The sequence below is a fragment of the Alternaria ethzedia genome (genome assembly GCF_023757985.1).
Source record: "Alternaria ethzedia strain BMP 0044 chromosome Unknown scaffold_6, whole genome shotgun sequence".
NCBI lineage: Eukaryota > Fungi > Ascomycota > Dothideomycetes > Pleosporales > Pleosporaceae > Alternaria > Alternaria ethzedia.
The window spans coordinates 380,243-401,780 of NW_026056199.1; the positions used below are offsets into that span (position 1 = coordinate 380,243).

The 21,538-nt window shown below is 52.3% G+C and overlaps 9 protein-coding genes across 9 annotated transcripts; 6 read left to right on the forward strand and 3 right to left on the reverse strand.

Annotated features, from left to right (window-relative positions):
* Nucleotides 1-967: 967 nt before the first annotated feature.
* Nucleotides 968-2,303, forward strand: J4E87_003389 (uncharacterized protein; the record flags this gene model as incomplete). The annotated part of the gene is made up of 6 exons (XM_049375017.1): nt 968-994; nt 1,046-1,141; nt 1,197-1,233; nt 1,282-1,349; nt 1,397-1,794; nt 1,847-2,303. 6 exons carry the CDS (start codon nt 968-970, stop codon nt 2,301-2,303), a joined length of 1,083 nt encoding a protein of 360 aa, XP_049234939.1.
* Nucleotides 2,304-4,414: 2,111 nt separating this feature from the next.
* J4E87_003390 (uncharacterized protein) lies at nt 4,415-5,113 on the forward strand (the record flags this gene model as incomplete). The annotated part of the gene is made up of 1 exon (XM_049375018.1): nt 4,415-5,113. The coding sequence occupies one exon, from the start codon at nt 4,415-4,417 to the stop codon at nt 5,111-5,113; it is 699 nt and encodes a 232-aa protein (XP_049234940.1).
* Nucleotides 5,114-6,452: 1,339 nt separating this feature from the next.
* On the forward strand, nt 6,453-7,147 carry J4E87_003391 (uncharacterized protein; the record flags this gene model as incomplete). Its single annotated transcript, XM_049375019.1, has 2 exons — nt 6,453-6,499; nt 6,547-7,147. The coding sequence occupies 2 exons, from the start codon at nt 6,453-6,455 to the stop codon at nt 7,145-7,147; spliced, it is 648 nt and encodes a 215-aa protein (XP_049234941.1).
* Nucleotides 7,148-7,591: 444 nt separating this feature from the next.
* Nucleotides 7,592-9,895, forward strand: J4E87_003392 (uncharacterized protein; the record flags this gene model as incomplete). Its single annotated transcript, XM_049375020.1, has 6 exons — nt 7,592-7,620; nt 7,674-8,247; nt 8,876-8,977; nt 9,086-9,342; nt 9,535-9,622; nt 9,680-9,895. 6 exons carry the CDS (start codon nt 7,592-7,594, stop codon nt 9,893-9,895), a joined length of 1,266 nt encoding a protein of 421 aa, XP_049234942.1.
* An 873-nt stretch (nt 9,896-10,768) lies between these two features.
* On the reverse strand, nt 10,769-11,390 carry HUS5 (SUMO conjugating enzyme Hus5; the record flags this gene model as incomplete). The annotated part of the gene is made up of 3 exons (XM_049375021.1): nt 10,769-11,022; nt 11,119-11,303; nt 11,356-11,390. 3 exons carry the CDS (start codon nt 11,388-11,390, stop codon nt 10,769-10,771), a joined length of 474 nt encoding a protein of 157 aa, XP_049234943.1.
* A 510-nt stretch (nt 11,391-11,900) lies between these two features.
* On the forward strand, nt 11,901-12,996 carry J4E87_003394 (uncharacterized protein; the record flags this gene model as incomplete). The annotated part of the gene is made up of 2 exons (XM_049375022.1): nt 11,901-12,845; nt 12,898-12,996. The coding sequence occupies 2 exons, from the start codon at nt 11,901-11,903 to the stop codon at nt 12,994-12,996; spliced, it is 1,044 nt and encodes a 347-aa protein (XP_049234944.1).
* Nucleotides 12,997-13,199: 203 nt separating this feature from the next.
* Nucleotides 13,200-13,925, reverse strand: J4E87_003395 (uncharacterized protein; the record flags this gene model as incomplete). The annotated part of the gene is made up of 2 exons (XM_049375023.1): nt 13,200-13,583; nt 13,638-13,925. The coding sequence occupies 2 exons, from the start codon at nt 13,923-13,925 to the stop codon at nt 13,200-13,202; spliced, it is 672 nt and encodes a 223-aa protein (XP_049234945.1).
* A 284-nt stretch (nt 13,926-14,209) lies between these two features.
* On the reverse strand, nt 14,210-15,995 carry J4E87_003396 (uncharacterized protein; the record flags this gene model as incomplete). The annotated part of the gene is made up of 3 exons (XM_049375024.1): nt 14,210-15,508; nt 15,572-15,881; nt 15,934-15,995. The coding sequence occupies 3 exons, from the start codon at nt 15,993-15,995 to the stop codon at nt 14,210-14,212; spliced, it is 1,671 nt and encodes a 556-aa protein (XP_049234946.1).
* Nucleotides 15,996-19,442: 3,447 nt separating this feature from the next.
* On the forward strand, nt 19,443-21,313 carry J4E87_003397 (uncharacterized protein; the record flags this gene model as incomplete). The annotated part of the gene is made up of 3 exons (XM_049375025.1): nt 19,443-20,032; nt 20,205-20,392; nt 20,442-21,313. The coding sequence occupies 3 exons, from the start codon at nt 19,443-19,445 to the stop codon at nt 21,311-21,313; spliced, it is 1,650 nt and encodes a 549-aa protein (XP_049234947.1).
* Nucleotides 21,314-21,538: the final 225 nt, after the last annotated feature.

Sequence of the window (21,538 nt, forward strand, 5' to 3'; positions counted from 1 at the left end):
CACCCTGGCCGTGTTTGAAGATCTGTGGCGGCCGTCCCTGTGTGCAGGATTAAACTGGTGATGATATCAATGGCCAGTGCTCTTTGCGAAGGATTCAAGGTTCCGCAGGGGAATGCGCCAATCCAGCCAATCTTTGCGCTTGCTTCAAAACCTCGAATGATCGCGGCTGCCTACTTGCGAGTACCTCAACCTCGAACCTGCGTTCCTCGTGCTCGGCAGACGGCAGATATTGACATGTCACTCCTGGTACCCTTGTACATATACTGGAGTCAGGGGCGATGAGGCGTAACAGCCCCGAAAAATCCGCACTGCCACGGGACGCGGGATGGAAGCGTCGAAGCAAAGAAGGGCCTCACTTTCTATCCTTTTGGAAGAACAATTACAGGAAGAGGTAACGGGGTGGTGTATGGAAGCCGGGTACCGCACACATGGATGGTCTAAAAGCAACACCAGCGCTCACCGCCGTGGAACCTTCTCTGGCGCGCCGCACGCGCAGCCCGTGGCGCGATCCCTCAGGCCAGAAATCCGGCGTCCAGAAAGCGTTTCTCCCAGCGGTACCCCTGCGTAAAGTTTGGGCGAGGACCTGTCAAATGCAAGCATCCGCTAATCGCAGTTCGCTTATCACCTAGCGTTGAGCCTCCAACACGTCTCCACCTGCGTTAGTCTTGCGTGGACGGCATGAACCCAGCTTGGCAACGGCCCTGAATCGTCAACCGTAGCCTCGTGGGAGAAGGCGGCAGACGGTATCCTGTCAGGTCATTAGGGCTTGCGTTCCCGCCCTGCGGCGTGGGTCGTTCGCCAACCTTATAGTTTCTGCATCTTTCAAAGCAGCGCCGGCGCTGGCGTTCCACTTTACTCAGGTACGACGTTCTTCACGATGTCGACATGGGAGCAGATGTACACCGATATGGTGCTGCATGCACCGGATCCAGATGAGGAGCTGCCCTTGTCGAATCGCAGGGCGACGATGTTCGGCACTACGCTCACTTTCTTGGTACGATGTCGTGATATATCTCGATGTATCATCCGCTAACCTCACAGATAGATCATAGCATGGTTTGCGGTTTTCTTTCGTCTGTATGTCCGCATCAGAGTCGTCAAGGAATTGGGCTGGGATGATGCGTTCGTGTTCCTTGCTCAGGTACGTTCATCGTTGACAGATTTTACGCGTTTGACATGAAGCTAACTCAATCTAGTCGTTGAACACGGCAGCCACCGTCGTAATGTGTCTTTGTAGGTGGTCTTCCATGCTTACGATATCATCTCAACTAATATGAGTAGCTGTCAAGCAAGGACTGGGTGAGCACATGTTGTACATTGGCTACAACCGTCTAGTAGAATATCTGAGGGTATGCTTATTCCTCAACTGTATGATGCCACTTGCTAACCAAGCCAGTTGTACTACTTCGAAATGGCCATATACGTCACCAACTGCGGCGTCATCAAGATTGCTCTCTTGCTCCAGTACCTCCGCATTTTCAAGGCTGGACTCATGCGATGGATTTGCATTGGCCTCCTCGTCGCTGTGACTCTTTGGGGTATTGCCTTTTCAATCACCGCATGGTTTCCTTGCTTTCCAGTGCGTGGGTACTGGGACCGCACTGTATCTGCGAATTGCTATGGTTTCGGACTCGGAGACCTTGACAGCTTCATCGCTACGTACAAAGCGCAAGCAGCCACCAACATGTTGTTCGATATCTCCATCTTCATTGCGCCAATGGTGTTGTTCAGAACACCAAACCTGCGATCCAAGAACGTGTTCGCAATGGCTGGCGTGTTCACTTTTGGAGCTGTGTAAGTCGCTCGTTCCACAAAACTCAAGCATACCATGCTAACATGCTCGCAGCGTTGTCGGAACATCAGTCTGGCGACTCCACGGCATCGTCGAAACCAAAGGCGCAACCTATCCCTACGTCGACTACACCTGGTGGTCACCAACTCTCATCATCCTCACCTGCCTCGAAATCGACCTCGCCATCATCTGCGCCTCCATGCCCATCTTCTGGCCCATCATCGAGAAGTCGCTCAGCGCCATCTTCGTCAGCTACGAAGTCCAGGTCGTGGAGGAGCGCGTCGACGACTACGGTCTTACCTACGAGCTGGAGCACATGAAGGGGGACGACAGGCCATGCAGCATAAAGAGCAGCGGGACGAGCACACAGGAGTTGACGAACGATGATGAGGAGTCACATCCGAGGAGACCACAATTTACGGTGGGCTTTGATCCGCTGAGTGAGGAGCAAAGAAACAATGGGTTGAGTACGAATGTTCAGTCGACAGCTCCGCAGAAATGGCAACTCTAGATGATCATGCATATACATCTCGAAACCAATAAAAACACATGCAAACAATCACACAGTCACAATACGCATACTTCACTCGTTCCAGCAATAACACTGATACCATCTTCTCAGCAGACCCTCCATCCACTCACACCAACAGCCACGCATCACGACCCTACGTCATCCCAACTCCCCTTCGGCCCGCCATCCACTTCACCTCACCTCCCGCACACCTATGCACTTTCCCCAAGGAACCTCCCTGCGACCACCACCTCACCCCACAGCCCTGAAACACAAAACCACCGAAGACATCTCTTCGGCCTCATGTGTACGTACAGTACTGTATGACCACCATGTCCACCCCACGCAGCTGTTACGGCCGAACGAAAGACAACACTACTACTGTAATTGAATCGCAAAGCGCAAATGTCAATGTCACAAAGGTATGTACCACCGGGCACAGCGACACTAGTCGCGCGTCTAGATCCGTCTGTGTCGCACGCTACATCCCCGGGTAACTTATCTGGGCAATGCATCTCCGTGGGGGGGCGCGTTGCTGTGATAGCTGCGCCAGCACGCCAGGCACATTTTCCAAGGTTAGCAAAAAATTCTCCGGGCCTTATGTGGAGTTGCTGCTTGATTGCGCGCAGTTGTGCATGAGTAGAACGTGGTCATGTGGGTGATGGGATTACGGGGGCTGGGGGCTGGATTGTCGGGGATTGTGATGCGTGTTGCATGTGAGGCTGAAGGTCCGAAAAGATGGCCATGGATAAGAGGAACTAGGTAGTGCGTTGCGTGAGACGGGAGGGGAAGGGTGGAAGGTGGGAAAGTATGGCGGTAAGCTGGGAATTGCGCTTCGGGGAGGTGAAAGTCGGTCCGATCGGAGGTTTATCGATAATGAGATGTTGGATGGATGGGCGATCTGGTGTGACGCGCAGAGCTTCAGCTGAGATGGAGAGGTGGGTGGGGAGAAGGTGTGGCGAGATTTTTTGGGTGGTGGAAAGAGTGCCCAGGTGGTGTCGGGAATAGTGAGAGGGTGCATAGGTGGGTAGGGTGGTGGTGTGCAAGATTTGCCGATAATTATGCTTCTTTTTGTGTTGTTGAACTCGCCATCGTCTACAGGTATTGGCCCTTCGCTACTTGTAGTCTCGATTGTCGCAGCCTTTGTTTCCTAGCATCTCTGAGTCTTCGAATCGTGTGTTTCCCTTCTCATTCCCGGGGTGTTTGTCCACGCAGTCGAAAATTCTCCATAGTATGTGCGTGAACTTTGACGATCTCTACGTCTCCATCACCTCATGAACATTGCGGCTGAACTCTTCCCTCCACCTACGCTGATCTTCACATGAAGAACTCAACCACTTCCCAAGATCACCACCACACATTACCCCGAAACCCAAACGTCGACGTTAGAGCAGGCTGCCTTAGGCGAGCACTTTCTGGTGCGATATCCATGTCCAGGACCAGTCAAACGTTAGTGCGTTGCGCCGTTGAGAAGCTAGTGGTTAAATAGGCGTGTAGCGGTTTGAAGAGACGATGGTTTTAGCTTTCGTTGCTTTTACCACGTGCAGCCCTGAACTTGCTTTTTGCTGATCTTGATGTGCATCACCCGCACTCCCGGCAAATGTAAAATGGCGAAGCTTATTTGCCGTATGGCGCGTTGTGGCGTGCACACCTCAGGTAGCTTTAGCCTCTAGGGCAGCTGGCGTGTTCCCGTGGAGAGGGATGCGCGCGGGGTGGTTAGGTAGTAGTGGCATGCGTACTGCATCATGAGGCTTCCTGTCGCGTTCTCGCGCCAATGCATTAATGAGTTATTAAAACGACATCGAGGTGAGGCGAGTGTGTTAGTATAGTAGTGCTTGCTGTTATGGCCGACGCGTCCACAGAGGCATGTCAGCCTAGGCAAACACAGAACTCCCTAGAGCCTACATCAGCTTCAAGTCATCTACCTTGCATGGTTTTATCTTACTGTAGTCTGCAGACCTGTCCAGTATTCTGTTGGTATGGAGTGGCGCTTTCCAAGGTTAGCTGTTTTGACGAAACGCGTGGAAGACGCGTCTTAGCGCGATCGGATTGTAAGCGGGGATCACCACTCCTGACGTCTTCTTTCCACATCGCGACGCGTCCCCAATGTCATGACGCCACCCGCGAACGCGAACGAACGAGTTGTCATAGCCGAATCTGGGGACGTATTGCTTACCCTACGCAACCCGGGCGCACCCTTCGCTGTTTGGGAACGTGAAGCCGAAGATGGCGATGCAGCCGATAAGTCTGTCATCAAAGAAGAGGGCAAGGAAGATGAGGATGCGGACCAAGACCTGAAGGTAGAAGGCCCGCCACAGAAGAGGAGAAGGATGGCAGAAAGATCGAGGCAGGGTGCAGAAATTCAAGACGATTTAGGGGACGATCCAGAACGCCCTTGCTTTGTGTATCAGGTCTCGTCTCAACACCTGATCACAGCTTCGCCAAAGTTCAAAAGCGAAATTATGTCTTGGAGCGAAAATCACAAAACAGACGATGGTTTTTACCACATGGACACCGCAGACTGGGATCCAGAAGCATTCGCTATACTTTTGAACATGCTTCATCTCCGCTTCCGCCAAGTACCCAAGATGCTGAGTCTGGAGCTGCTTGCCAAAGTCGCCAAGCTTGTGGACTATTACCAGTGCTGGGAAGCGTTCGACCTGATCGCGGACGTATGGGTCAGGCACGCTCGGGCATATCACCCAATACCAGGCACGTATAGTCGCGAGCTAATGCTATGGATACTCGTGGCTTGGGTGTTCAAAGAGCCCTTACTATTCAATAATGCTACCAAGATAGCTATACAATAAAATGACCGGTCAAACATCCGCGACATGGAGTTGGGCATCCCACCTGCGATTCTTCGTACGTATGCGTCCTCGTTCTTTGCAAATCATCAACTAACTTGAGCAGAAGCCTTAGAATCTGGCCGCATAGACACGATTGCGCAGATGATAGAAGCGTGCTACACCTGGATCGACAAGTATTGCGACCTAGATTTATGCAGAGCTGCACGGGACCGCTGCCCTTTCGAGTGTAGCTCTATGCTGCTGGGTGCGCTTATGAAGCAAATGAAGACCATGGGTCTCATGTCTCCACGACCGGCTGCGCCATTCGACGGCTTAAGCATCGATGGCCTGCGCAAGAAGACGAACGACATGAAGACACCAACTTGGTATGCACATCGTGACGCTAGCTCTCATCACGGATGTAACCTTGATTCGACGGTGCGTCACCAAGTTTATTCGATTGCAATGAGCGTTCGCGGGCTCATTCGAACTGACTTCGTGGATCGCGGTGAGATTGAGGCGGAGTAGACGCTCGATCACAACAACGACACCTGTGGTAGCTACAACTTGTGTCGCATTCTTCGAAAAATATATTGGGGTAGGAGCCTACATCATCCTCTAATCTGTGTGTTTGTTAAGATATGGTGGTATGTATACCGCAGGCTGGGGCACCACTATCAGCCCCAGAACTTGAGCTGTAGTCAACCAAGTTAGTGTTGTCAATATAGCAACCGATACTTTCACAGGTATACCGTTCGCATCCCCAAGTTCATCTCGTCCATTGGTAGGTTGCGCACAGGATCGGCTTGAGTATATACCACGAGCATATCAAAATCGGACATGATTCTCTCGAGAAGAATATGTTATGGCGCGCTGTGGGTACTTCATCAGAATGTGGCTGTTGGGACTGCGCTATGCTCACCCGCGCCGAAAGTTCTTTCTATGAATCTACCTGGAGAGTCAAGACAAGCATCTGCATTCCATACTTGACTCTGAACGCCCTCGTGGTAGTTGTGATTGTACCTATATCGACACGAGATGCGCGGTCGGCGCTTACCTCAGTGTGGGTAGAGACTAACTAAACCTTGGGATCGGTATCATGATCGACGTCGCTATGGCTACCTAGGTAGTCTTGGAGACTCTCGCGGGCTGATATTTTCTTTGAGCTGTGACCCTTGGAGTTAACAGACAAGTTCAAGGTCGATTCTGGAACCCAAAACAGCAATATATCAATACGAAACGTCTTCACTTTCACTTTCACTTCCGCGCCACAACGGAGCTCGGCGTGTCTCGCTCCGCCTAAGCGATAACCAATATTCGTCCTCTCTTCTTGTCCTCCATCACCGCACACTACCCGAAGATGGCGACTGAGGAGCCCTCATCCGCTGATAGGGTGCTTACCCCCAGGTATGTTTCACATCGTGCATCACAAAACATTACTGATCCTCGCATAGCGTCGCAACAGTCTCGGACACCACAATCGTCAAAGTTGGTGCTGAGGGCAAGAAGTACAACCTACACATCGACCTTCTCAAACATCACTCCGGCTACTTTCGTGGAGCACTTTCGGGCGCATTCAAGGAGACGGATGACGGAGTCGTTACTCTCATCGATATTGATACCGACGCGTTCGACGTCTTTGTTGACTGGATATACACCGGCGTTGTCGCTCCGATAGAGTTCCCAGCTAAGACCGTCAATCACATTGGTCCCAAGTTTCGGTCGTATATTTTGGCAGATCGACTACTGGCTCCAGGACTCAAATCGGCTATCATGGACCTCTTCGTCTGCTATCAAGGAGCCGGTCCGCTAAAAATACCCGGTTGTCACGGTATTATCTACTGCTATGCACATCTGCCCGAGAGCGACCCCTTGATTCGGCTGGTCGTGGACTTGTGGTGTTTCAAAGAAACTATGAGCTCCATGAACGATGAGGTTGTAGCTTTGCTACCCCAGCTGCCCAAGGACTTTCTTGTTCGTTATCTGGTCAGGATGAGAGATTTCAAGGCAGGAGCAGCATCGACCACATCTTTGAAGCGTGAAGATTACAACTAGGGTGCTAGGACTGGGCAGGCCGAAGCTTCATACGTTCAAGTTGTAGCATCATTCACGTGTGTCTAGCTTCAGATACTCAAGCGTTATCTGAATGAACGATATTGCCTCCAATCAACATATTACGTGTAGGTTAGAACTGAAGTTAGTATTTTAGTGCATCTAACCGTACTTTGCGATCTCTGACCAGGTAAGTGACATTGAAGAGTAAAACGAGCGGTGATAGGAAGCATCCTAGGTGAGAGAGCAGGATGGCCCTCACCTTACACAGTTCACTGCCCATCTTGCTATAAGTAGTAGGAAGCTTTGTAGATCTTCCTCCTACCTCTTCTCACCTACACCACGTTCTCCTCTAACTGTTCTTCTTGATCCTTGCAGAGTGTAGGCAACATCAGCGTCCATCCATATCAGCAAAGGACAAAGGCACTTCACATCCAAGGCGGAATCATGAAGAAGGTTGAAGCACCTCGCGCAAGGTAAGTAACTGACCGTGGAAATCGCAAAGAAGTATGTTAATCGTTTTACGTAGCGCCGCTGCCACATCAGAGACCGTCGTTGGCGTAGTCGGACCCAAGGCAAAGCGATACACTCTACACAAGCGGCTTTTGACGCACCATTCCGGATATTTTCGTCGCGTATTCGTCAACAGGTTCAATGAGTGTCATCTACGCAACGCGACAGTTGAAGGCTTCGATGTCTTCGTTGACTGGATATATGAGACAAGACTGCGCCCTTCTGTTGACACGAATGGCGATGAGGCGCGATGCATGCTCAGGGCCTACCTGGTGGCAGCGGAACTGTCAGTTGGACCATTGAAGAAGGCATTGATAGACTGGATGTTTCATTATCTCTCAAGTCACCTTCTCAGCGCTTGGGTTGTTCAATGGATGTTTGAGTCTTTGCCAAACAACGACCCCTTACTTCAGCTCATCGTTGACGCATTCTGCATCGGCAACGGCGTAAGATCGATGAGTGTCGAGTATTTTGCTGAGATCGATGACCTGCCCAAGGAGTATCTGTGTCGTATTCTCCGGAAGCTACACCAGCTGAGCCAGCTACCAGAGAAAAACCGAGTTCTTGCACGCGAAGACTACAGCACGGTGGTCTGCCTGTAGTACACGGTTCCAGGGAAAGCTTGGCATATTCGCAAGCTGGAAAGACGGCTGAAAGGAAGCATGACAACAAGGCAGGCTTGCAGTTGATCCTAACCTTGGAAGTCTTTGACGTGAGGAGGGAAAGGCGAGAGCTGGGTGACTTTGGATGGTCCCTTCGGCAGAACAAAAGTTATCACTATCTAAGAAAGCGCGGTTTTCTCAAGAAGAATGAATTCCATGTTTCAAACTCGTTTTGGTGAAAGGCTGACAATGCCATGACTGAGTGGAACAAAGGTGTTGGTCGTGAGTCTGACGCAGCTTTGCAGCTGGCCCGTGCTTACATAAGTGAGGCTCCGCTGCCTTGTTAGCGTCGCGCTACGAGCTTCCCCAGCGCCATTCGTCATTTCGTATGAGCAACATTACCTTCACCTCCGTCCGCTGCCTTTCAGCCTACACACCCTCCACCAGTCATTTACACGTCGTCGCAATCTGTGATTGATCTTATCACCGCAAAAAGGAAATTCAACCGCCCAACGGTCGCAACCTAATTACCATTCACGCCCCCGGAACATTCACGTTAGCCCGGTAAGTCGTGGACGGCCCGTTAAATGAGAGCATTTACTGACGTGGCTCCTAGACTTTCAACTACACCCAAATCATCATGTCCGACGCCGAGGTTATCGAACAGAAGCGCGAGGAGGATGAGCGCCTCGATACCGCCGAAGACCCCAACGAAGAGGTACGATACCATACACCACAACGCGCGCGTTAGACTTGTCGACGATAGCGGGCGGCTGTCGCGCATAAAAGTTCCGATATAGAAGAGCATGCTGACAGTGCAATGCAGGAAGAGATCTCAGCAATGAGGCGACGCGTACAAGAGATGGAGGAAGAAGCCCAGAAGCTACGCCAGATGCAGAGCGAGACGGACCTAGAACGCCACGAGATGCGCGAGAGCAAAGAAGACGTCGACGCGCGCAGTGTCTTTGTCGGTAACGTCGACTACGGCGCTTCCCCCGAAGAGATCCAGGCACACTTCCAGAGCATCGGAAGCATTAACCGTGTGACCATATTGCTCGACAAGTTCACGGGTCATCCTAAAGGGTCAGTACTAAGAGGAGGTTTTCCTTGAACGATTTGCGCATTTCCAAGTTTTTACTATTTGCTTTCATACATCGACAATTATGCGCGCGTACAGTCGCGTACATGTTGTTGGAGTTACAGTTGGGCGAAAGTATCTTTCGCTACCTGGCAAGAGTTTGGCAGAAAGATCGGAACGCTAATGAGCGTATGCAGGTATGCGTATGTGGAGTTCACAGAACCGCATCTGGTCAATGAGGCCTTGGTCCTTGACAACAGCCAGTTCCGCAGCCGGAATCTAAAGGTATGAGATACTAAATATCCTCCCTCGATGCGCGAACGCAAGCTGACACACGTATAGGTCGTCCCCAAGCGAACGAACCTCCCCGGTATGACACGAGGCGGACGCGGCGGCCGAGGCGGTCCTCGAGGCGGATACGGCGGACGCGGCTCACCATACGGCGGCCGTGGTGGCTACGGTGGCGGCTACGGCGGCGGCGGCGGCGCTCCACGAGGAGGCGGTTACCGTGGTGGATACCGTGGCGGAAGAGGCGGATCGGCATACCGCCCATACTAAGGCTATGACACGACACCGACACCGGCACGCGTTATACCACCAGACTTAGGTCGCCGTTTCTGTATTGCTATATTGGGTCTCTCGAGGCAAAGGTGAACAAAGGAAACAAAGGACACAAAATTGGATTGGGGAGTCGCGGTGACTATCTGTAAGATCCGAGGCTTGTACTATTAGGGATGATTGTTGGACACATGTCGTGAGGATGCGGCGAAAGGGCTGCTGGACTTCTTATCAACCGGGTTTTCTGAGGGACCGGATGGGGTTTAATATATGTTTCTTTGCTTCGTTGCGTACTGTTCTTCTTTACGTGTGGAACTCGCTTCGACCAGACGAGGCATATTATCGAGTATCCTTGACGCTACCGTTGCTTTGAGCGAGACATCACATGAGCGTTGATTCACAAAACGACAAACACGAATAATTCATGTATATTACTCCATGCGCAAAATGCCAAGGAGACTGAGAAGAAAGTCAGGTATCATAGCCACATGCGGCTTTTCTCCCACCATCTAAGCACCCATACAATGCTTGGGAACCTCGCCCGAACGCCAGGATCCGTATCTCATCAAAAGGACGTTTCCATACTAAGCGCGCCTCAACCAAGTAGTCAAAGGCAAAGAAAGAAAGAAAATGCAAGAGCATGTCTACCTCGTCTGAGCAGTATCCGCAGCGGCTGAGCAAGAGACTGCTCATATCATCCGTGGCAGCTCATCGAGGCCTGACAACACCATCCCGTACCCAACCCACACAACGGCCCTCACTCACCGTCAGTCACATATAACCAAAAGGCACCTTCACCCCACGGTACACCACCTCTCCCCCCCTCTCATCCCCGACAATATGTAGCTCTTCCCCTGGCGCTCTGACAACGTACTACGGCGCCGGGTTCTCCTTGACAATCTGCTTGACCTTGCGCTCATACGCCGCCTTGTCCTTTTTGAACAGGTTGAACGCGTCGGCTTGTGCTGGGCTCTCTGGGTTGGGTTCGTCGAGCAGCGATTGGATGCCCAGCAGGATCTCTTTGATGTTGATGGCGGGCTTCCAGCCTTCTTCTTCGTTGAGGATGGAGAGGCAGACGGTGCCCGAGGGGTAGACGTTTGGGTGGAAGAGGGGTGGGACGAATTTGCCTGTGAGTGGGTTAGCTGTTGTTAGTGTAGATGGGTTTGGGAGTTTGGCGGAGGAGAGGAATGGGCATGGGCTGAGAGATTTGTGTGGAGACGTACACTTTGGTGGCTTTGTTGGGTATTCATCTGGGAATGCGACTTCGAGCTTGAATAGACCGCCTTCCCATATCGTCTTTTCTTTTCCTGGTATGCCGCATTCCCATCGCTTCAGGTCCATCATGCCGTTGGAGCCGCGCATGGGCTTTGCGAAGAAGCCGAAGGGGTGGTCTCGTCGCCATGACTTTCTGGCTGCTGCGTTAGCGAAGATCATGTGCGATGAGACGTGTGAGCGCGTACCTCTCCTCCGAGAGCCTGTTGACGCAAAGAGACATGGTGTCGGTGTAGATGTAAGGCTGGCCGTTGCGCCTCTAGCTTGTCCTCTGGATTTCCGTGCTGATGTACCGACAGAGCGTGCGGTAAAGATATATCGAAAACTGCAAAGACGGCGTCTTATATATCGCGAGCTTGAGCGTGTGGCGTCGCGCTTGTTAACGTGCTACGAATTGCGGTAAAGGTGAGGATTGCAGACGGTAAGAGGACCAGGTGAAGTCGAGTTACGGTTGCACGTGACCTGAACAACAATTATCGGGCGCCGCAGCGTTGGGATTCGGGGCTAGATCCCGTCGCGCGAAGGTGGAAGGTGCGATGCGCGATCTGCCCCGCGCTAGGCCTTGGCTCTGGTGTGCCTGCCCCGCTTATGTGATCCAATGCGTATGCGCGGGCCGAGGCTGACATGGCATGTGTCTGGTCTAGGTAGCTACGATCTTCTTTACCTGTTCCTATCTCTGGCTCTTGGACCCTATAGAAGCTTTACCTGTATCTCGCAGTGAGATCAGACTAAGATGGCGGACACAGCCGCAAAGAAGGAAGAGCAACAACCCGCCAAACCCACACCCACAACCACTGCCCCTCCCCCCGCCGAAGTAGCCTCCGACCCCGAAGAAGACGACCTCTCCGACCTCGACGATGTCCTCGACGAATTCGCAAACACAAAGCTCGACGCCAAAGCCCCCACCGCCTCGTCAATAGAAGCAGCCTACCCCAAGTCCAGCGATGCGCCGTCGTCATCCGGGCCCGGCAGGCCAGCCTCGGACATCTCCCCCGCGGAACTCATGATGGAAGATCAAGATGCGTTCCAGGCACAGCTGCAGAAGGAGATGGAGCAGCTTCTTGGTCAGGGCGACTTCCAAAAACAGTTCGACGAGATTATGAAGGAGATGAGTGCGGAGATGGGGGGCGCGAATCCGTTGGAAGATCCTGCGCTTGGGCATGACCATGCGCATGCGCATGCGAGTGAGGGTGCGGGCGAGGCGAAGGAGAAAGCGGCGTCTGGTCCGTCTGAGAAGGCGACTGCTGCAAAGGCAGAGAAGACTTTCCAGGAAACTATCAAGAAGACGATGGAGCGCATGCAGTCATCATCCGATACCGCAACCTCCGCCGCTGCATCCTCGTCTCAAGACGACATCCTCGCGCAGATGCTCGCGTCCATGGAATCAGGCGGTTTCGGTGGTGCGGGCGAGGGTGGCGACGAGGACTTCAGCAAAGTGCTCATGGGCATGATGGAGCAGCTTACGAACAAGGATATCTTGTACGAGCCGATGAAGGAGCTAGACGATAAGTTCCCAGCGTGGATGGACAAGAACAAGGAGAAGTGTGAGAAGGACGACCTGAAGAGGTATGAGGAGCAGCAGACGCTGGTTCGGGAGATTGTGGGCAGGTTTGAGAGGAAAGGATACAGTGACGACAATGCACAGGATAGGGAGTACATTGTTGAGAGGATGCAGAAGGTATGTGATTGCTTTCTGATGTGTGATGCGACAGGTGCTAATATTAATGTAGATGCAAGCCGCTGGTTCTCCTCCGCCCGATCTGGTGGGCGATATGAATGCTGCGCAGGAGGCGCTTCAGGATATGGATCAGGGCTGCCCGACTCAGTGATCTCCTTGTGCGATAACTCGTCTGCTTCATTCTTCCCAGATACCCAATGTACATATGATGCCTTCCCCCAAGCAATCTGTTATACTGAGATGCAAGATTCCCGTCTTACAACATGTGCAGAGCTGCTATGATGTCACCACCAAGTCGCTATCTTTGGAGTGATCTCTGGTCAATCTCGAGTGTCTCCGATTTCGAATCGTTCTTCAACAATCCATCATGTCCATATCCATCACGTCCCCTCCGAACGCGTCTTGCGCGCGTTGCGGTTGCTGCTGATCGTGCCCCGCCGTCGCGCACTCAATGAATATCGAATCGTAGTCGTCGTCATCGCTACCATAGTGGTGTGACCGCGCATCCGATTCTTGCTCCATTGACGCGATCAATTGTTGCAACTCGTGTTCCTCTTGAGCAGCGACGTAGTCAGCTTCGGTCATCTCGGGATCTGATTGAGGCGCGTATTGTGGCAGTACAGGTAGCGGCGCGTCGTCCATGGTCTCTTCATCGATCTCGTCATTCTCCTGGGGTGCTTGACGCGCTTTTTCGGCTTCCCAGCGCTTCCGCTCAGATACGAAGTCTAGTTGTTGGATCTGCGTCATCAATTAGCATTGCTAGTCGCGTCTGTGTACGATTGCATCACGTACCTGTTCGCCTCGCGACTCCCACTTCTTGTCGTCCCGGTTGTTCTGTACGCGCTTGAAGAACATGTCTCTCCTGCGCTTCGTAGTGGCGTCGCGTGTCTGCATCACCGGATTGGCTTTGAACGCGCGTTGTGGCATCGCCGACTTCTCCTTGAGAGGTGACGACATGGTGAAGTCGAAGGTTCGTGGGGCTGCATTTGCGGAGCGCTCGGATAGTGGTGATGAGCGCGGTGGCGTGTATGCGGAATAGTGCGGCATTTGGTGTGAGAAGAAGGATGTCGTGAGCATCATTGTGTGGTGACGTAGTTCAGTGGTGATGGTATGAAGATAGATCGCGTGGTGGTGTGGGGTCGATATCGAGATGTGATGGGTTTTGGGTGGATGAAGTTGGGAGGGAAGGTGATGATGCGGGCGCGAAATGATGGGCAGTCGCGCTCGCGCGATGGTAGGTGCGTATCGATAAGTCACGTGCATCCCTTGATTGCAGACAGCCCTCCTGGAGGGTCTGTTCCTTCCTCCATACCGTCAACCACACTGCAATTTCTTCATTCTGACTGAGTGACTATCACCTCCGACTATATTCGTTCTTTTGGCCTTTGCATCTTCCAACCTTTAGCTACTAAACCAGATCGACGCGCTACATGCCGCATATGTGGAGGTACTGGATTTGGCGGCTGCAATGTCGCGACACGGACGTTTTTCGAGCTTGAAGCAGCTGCACCGCCTCGATGAGAGTTTCCATATAGGACGAGCAGGATTTTCAGCTCACAGCCTGCTTCTGAGCTTCGATCAGCGATAAGTTCAAGACACTGGCAAAGTCGTTTGCTCCAGTCAGGATCATGTCGGTAGGTCTTCTGAAGCGCTTCGGTCTCGATTATCATGAAGGCTGTCGGTATTTTGGAAAAGAGGAGGCAGACAAGGTCGACCCATTCGTGCTCCTTATGGGTAGCATGAATCTTTGAGAGGTTCAACTGCTCGGCACAGCTACTGAACAGATCACCCGAGTTTTGAAGTACCTGGAAGATGATGCCTCTGAACAGCTCCTCGATGGTTTGCGCGTCTGAAGACGTGCGGCCCGAAGGTAGATTCCAGAAAACGCGCTGACTTTCGGACCTCATTTCCTGGATCACCTTCGTTGCCAGTTCTTTCGCTTGCTTTTGCGCACGAATGCCGACTTGAACGACGAGAAGCGACGACCCCTTCCCGAAAGCCCATTTCAGGACAGTCTTGCGCACTCTTTGTTCATTAGGACTAGGCAAGCTTGGTGTCGTGTCCCGACGCACGAGCGACCGCACTTTGAGCAGGGCCGTCTCGGGCAATACCTTTGGTGCGAAGAATTGCATCACCCCGTTGAACTCGATACGATATACTGTCTTGCTTATACTGCAGACGTCATTGCCTATCCGCTCCGTGATGCTTTTGTGCGAAGTTGCGACCTGTAGCAGTTGGGTGATATGGGCTGCAAACTTCTTCTGCCCTTCCATAACGTCCGCCAATTTTGCATCGAGCTCCCGAATCTGCGCATGTTGCAGCATTGCTAGGGTGTGGACGTCGCGGATCTCGGCTCGAGCGCCAGCGCTGGCAAGGTCGTCCACCGCTTTCGAACACTCCTGGATATGGTTCACCAGCTCTTGGTAGCCAAGCTCGAAAGGCGTCTTGATGGCAGAACATATTCGACCCAGAGGGCTCTTCTTGTACCAGCGCACGCAGAGGCGGAGAAAGAGAATGATGTATGTGAACAGCCGTGAAAGCGCAGCTTCCATGTACTGAGTCTGGTACAGCTCTGCACTCAGATCCATCCGTGGCAGTACGTCGCCGATAGCGATGAGGGCTTGCGATAGCTTTTCGAAGAGGGTCGCTCGGTTGATCACTCCCTTTGGAGCGATATGTCAATATACCACAAGCGGTAGGGCAAGCTTGAACAAGGTACAACCTACGATCAGAACAAACTTCATGGCACCCCACACCAGAGCGACGTACTCAGGGTGATGCTGCGCCAGAGTATCCATGACTTTGCCATAGTACATGATGCGCGCAGACAGTCTCTCGAGCGACTGCCTCGTCTCAGCATGCTTCTCCTGCCTGCTCTTGTCTTCGTAATCCTTCTTGGCATTCTCCACTACGCTGAAGACATCCTTTATGGATGCTTGAAACTTGTTAGGGACTGAATCATCGAGAGAAATGCCCAGCTCATTCTTGAGGTGTTCGATGGCAGCCCGATACGCTTCCGCTGCGATGTTTCGGTTCCTACGACGTTCAGCCTTCTCTGCGCACCTTGTGATTGGTTGAGTATACTCACTCCTGGCCTGGCGCTGCTGTGTACCAGGACGAATGCGGGTCGCGCAACACTATGGCAGACATATTGACTGTGCGATAGTTTTCTGGTATATCATGCGAAGGCGCCAAATTGTTGCGAATCTAGCAATGCGCGCGGTCGCTGACCTTCCATCAAGGCAACTTGTTGGAAAGCGGGCTGTGCATGAAGGCTGAGGCTGTGCCGAGGAAAGGCTGCACGCTGCGTACACGTCGACACGCGCAGTTCTCGCACACCAGCCTGTTCTCCTGCACAAAGGCGCATCTTCCAATCCCCTTCGCAAATACCATCTTGGGATCAGGGGGCAAGTCGCGATTGCCTTCCCTCGCCACCTTTACTCTACCTCATAAAGTCGCCCAACTACGTTGTCGACGAAACCGTCGCATAGGACTGACGTTTGCGCCCACACCGCTATTTCCCGCTCGTCTTGCACAGAGACTCACCCTCCCGCAACGAAAGCCTGGTTCAAAATCGAGGAACACGCTGCACCGCCAAAATCCGCGAGTCCATCGTCTAGATTTGGATTCAGGTTAGCTCAACGAAGTCTATCTCAACGCAAGCAGCCACCCGACCGCCAGTATTGCGTGGACACATATCCCGACAGGCACCAGAATCTCGTTGGATTACTGATGCTCAGCCTGCCGACTCTTGGAGTGGAATGTCAACATTGACAGGCAGTTCCACGATGATGACCACAAGCTATCCATCCCCACCACCCCCACAACCCGGTACCACAACGTTGATCACAAGCTATCCATACGCACCACTTATCGTTCTGCGCGTTCGTCATATGAATTATATGCGATGCCATACACACCACCATCCATCAATTACCCACCTCCACCGTACCAGACCACACCGAGTGGCCTCGTGCATCCGGGGCAATCCAGACGAACAAGAGCTAAGAATAGGTCCATCAAGGCGGCAAAAGCCCCAGAACATCGAAGAGCCGTCTTGGAAGACCGCAAGAGCTCTGTCCCCCCGAAACGAAACCGCTCGCCCCCTCCCATGTCGCTCCCGTCTATGTCCGCTGAGGACGTGCTGAGTCCGCACGAGATTGATGACGAAAAAGAGAAGGAGTCATTGCCAGAAACAGCATTCCAAGCTCCACATGGGGGTTACCATGTCGATTATGCGCGACCAAAGTTCGGGATGAGGCAGGCAAGATCGACGTACCACCTTTGGAAGGAAGACAGCACCCCTACACCGCCGCGTTGGACAGGTATACCGGCAGGCTTGGGGAAAACGTCTCCAGCGGATTTCAGGAGGAGGAGAGCCTTGCCACGCGGAAATCTCAAGCGGGATCATGAGACTCTCAACCTTCCGCCCAACGGTTCCGAGGACCTCTTTCCGTATTTTCGTTCTCCAAACCCAGTAACCGAAAGGCACGAGAATGACCGTCCGAGGTTTGAGCCTCCAACCCCACCCGGCGAGATTCTCAACGCAGCTGCGCAAACAGCTGAAGTCAACAGGCAGCTCGAGCAACAACGCAAGCATCGTAAAGACTATCTCAACGATGTCTGGCAACGACCGCACGAGCCGCCGGTCCAGTCAAACCGACCTGAAACTGCCGAGGGAACCGCGTTTCCGTCATCCCAAATAATGTACCCTGCGATGTTGCAGCAGCAAAGGGCAGCCCAGCAAGCATTCATGCATCGGCAGCAGCGACAAGCTATGATTGCCCATCAGCAAGGCGGATCAGTATTACCGGATCCCATGGAAAGCTTGAACCAGGCACGGCCACAACAGCTGCAAGCAGTGAGGAATGGACAAATGGGGAAAGGACCGCTCGTTGACCTTCCTCCACACTTGATACAACAACAACAGTCGATGGGCCCGCAACACCAGGATGCCATGGCCCAGGCAGCCCAGCAACAAGCTCAACAGCTTCAACAAATGCAGGCGCAGCAACAAGCGATTGCGATGAAACATGCACAGTCTCAGTCGAGCAACCACAGCCAGGCCGTACATCACCCCCACCCTGCGAACCCACTCCCGCCCCCACACGCTTCCCCCGGTGCATGGGCCTTTCCAGGCGGCCAGCAGATTGATAGATCCAGATCACCTGAGATCCTGACCCCCACGCAGGAGGAGACTATGCGCAACCTCGGCAGCCAGCAAACGACAGCTATCCATGCATCCTCGGAAAGCGCCCGGACACAATCTATTGACGAGTTTGATAATCGGTCTCCAGCAATCACGAATGACAGGACGTTTTGCTCAGGGCATAGATTTACTCGCGGAGAATTGAAGTACACGATCTCAGAAGACCGCACGACAGACGCTTTCAAGCGCCGTAAAGTGCATTTCATAGCTTTGGGGCAGCCCAATAGCCGAGCCGCCAAAGTCGAGGCGCCCACTACCGATAGCCGTCACTTGAATAACATTGATCATTTCTTGGAGCACCTGCAAAGGACCGCCTATGAGAACCCCAAACAAGCTGCGGCTGCTGAAGTGCGGATGACAGCTTTGGAAGAGCGTAAGAACCAGGTTGGTGGGTATGCGAAAAGGCCAGCCGAGCTACGCCAGACCGCATTCAGTGACAGTTCAGGCACCCATCGAATAAGAACTAATCCTTCAATGTTCCAAGAAATGTGAGAAAGAGAGATGGCGCGCAATAAAAGATTCGAGGCAGTATCACTAGGCTCGTCTGCGGGGCTGCGAAGAATGAGTAAAACAAGCATAGCCCAAGAGGGATTGAAGAGAGAACTTTCAGCTTTCAGTACTATCTCAAATTGTTCCATTTGCTACATACCACTGCATCTCGCAAACGTAGGCGATGTAATGTTCACAGTACATAGAGGTCTTTGGTTTACGTGCAACACAACCTAGCAAGCTACATATGGCGTAACCGTATCGTGAGCGCTTCGAAACTTTTCATCGAGCGAATATTGAAACCTGTGGGCCTACCTGTGACTGCATGTGCATGTGGCTTGACGGCCTCGGCAGGCTTGACCCAGAGAGGTTTAGCCCTCAGATAAGCCACCTTCGACCGGTGAAGGTGGGATGTACATATCGATTTCAGCTGCGCTCATCCTCCGTCTCACATCAAACAAAGTCACTTTATCCATCCTATTTTCGATACCGACCCAGGACATATGGCAGCCCATTCCCAGAGAAAGCGCCCATGGAGTCCCAACGGAGTTGCAGGAGCCGGTGCCTCTAGCTCCACGCAGCAGCCGCCCGAGATCGATGCTTTCAAGCGTCCACGCCTAGCGGAGGAGGGATTGGTCGCGCGACGGCTTCTTATACATTGCGTAACGTGCTCGCATACGCGGAAGCATCACGAGAGCCACCCCTCAAGATCATATTATCTCGACACTCCAACAATGATCGCATCCGATCATCAGGCAAGAGCCTTACACGGTCAAAACCGACTGCGAGATGTGGACTACTACTTGGAGGAACGCCCCGGGTTCAGTATTGTGATCTTTATCGATTACGACTGCGAAGCTTACCACGATAACATCAAAGACGCATTCACACGAATTCCCATGCCTTCGATGCCAGAGGATATAGGAATGGACATTAAGCCATATTTCCGAGTTCTCCAGCAAGATGGACCGATAGCAAATGCGACTTCTGAGCGGCTACAGTTATCGGAAAACCTTGAGGAAGCTCTGCACACGCTGCAAGACCAGAACGCAGACATAATGGACGAGTGGTATTTCGACGAAGATCTTGATCACCCGTATCCGAAATTGGATCAATTCAAACATGTCTTTGTCGGACCCCGGGCACAAACACTAGAGTCACAACAACGGGAGGATCTCAAGGTGTTGTCTGATTATATAACTGAGCGTTTAACTCTGGATTACGGGGAGCTGGAACAGCTGTCGGATGCGGGATTGGTAAGCCGGAAACATTGGCTGATGCTTTTCCGACCAGATGATACAGTGGTCACGATGTTTGAAAGCCAGTACCGTGCCTTCAGTGTAAAATCGTGCCTTCTGCTCAGTTCAAACACAATCGAAATGGAATGCTGGTCTTGGGAGTACGATGGCAACTTCTTCCAAAAACACACTACAATGGACATCGAATGGCCATCTAGCTTAGATCAGGTGAAGATCAAGGACCTTTCAGTGTATCCTATTCGTTACGCAGGTGACGGGGTTGAATCTAGCTTGCGCGTACGCGGTAATACTTTCTGGAGTTGCCGACGGCAGAGATACGTAAATTACCAAACACCTCTGCTGGGCCTTGGGTCGCAGCTTGTAAGATCTTAATCTTAGTGGGAAAGAGCTCTGCTTACACAGCCAGGCTAATTTGCGGTATATGGTCGATGCGGAAGCTTATAAGCTGATGCATGGCCGCGATGATGACCCGACATCCAAGAGCGGACTCAGCAGTGAGGAGTTGAAGAAAGATGAACCCCCAGGTGGTGCCTTCACACTAATGCTGCCGGCAACTATGAAGGGGTACGGCTTTCACAACAAGAAGTGGAGTACGTTCATCGAATGTCTTAGTCATACGAGTGCTGATCATCAACACAGATACACTACTTGTGGAACACATTCAAGACATCAAATGGAACAGCGGTGTCTTCGATAAGCGACTAGTCCTTGAGGAAGGCAAGAAGGACCTGGTAAAAGCATTGGTTACAGTTCACATTGAGAAAAGCAGCGATATCAAGACCGATTTTATGGACGGAAAGGGTGAAGGGCTCATCATGTTACTTCATGGTGGGCCAGGAACTGGCAAGACTCTTACAGCAGAAAGTATCGCAGAGCTTGTTCATCGTCCCTTATATAGGGTGACTTGCGGCGATATCGGGACAGATGCCGAAAGCGTGGAGAAGTACCTCGAATCGGCTCTGTTCATCGGCAATACCTGGGATTGTGTCGTCCTACTGGATGAAGCAGATGTGTTTCTCGAGGAGAGAACAAAGATGGATCTTCAACGCAACGCGCTGGTCTCAGTGTTCCTGCGCGTGCTAGAGTACTACGATGGTATCTTGATCTTGACGACAAATCGCATCGGCACCTTCGATGAAGCGTTCAAGTCACGCATACAGCTCGCGCTCCACTACCCGCCGCTGAACAGAGACGGCCGTTGGGAAGTCTGGAGAAACTTTGTCAAGTCATTGTCGGAGGCTGGTGAGAGCATCAACACCGAAGAAATAACCAACAAACTCGATATCCTCGCCCGACACAAACTGAACGGCCGCCAGATCAGGAACACCATCAACACAGCTCGCCAGCTGGCGCGGTACAAAAAGGACTCATTGCGCTACGCGCATGTGGACCAGGCAGTCCGGGTCGTCAACGAGTTTGAGAAGTACGTGACCGACGTACACGGTCATGATGATGAGGAATATGCGCGAGATCAAGGCTTGAGAAACGATGATGCTTTGCAGGTAGACTGATCAATGTTTCCCGTTCAATAGTCTTTCTTTTTTGGGTAATCTCGGTGTCTCCTATCCCCCGGGGCCTAGTTACCCCAGTAGCACATTCTTTGTAAGCCGACAAAACGCAAGCCCAATGACTTCGTTGATACTGAAGTACTTATGTCACAATGTCGTTGGTCTCCCAGGTGCTGCAGTCGCAAGTTCTGCTGGGTAGCGAACGCAAGTTGCAGCCCGCGGCCTTGC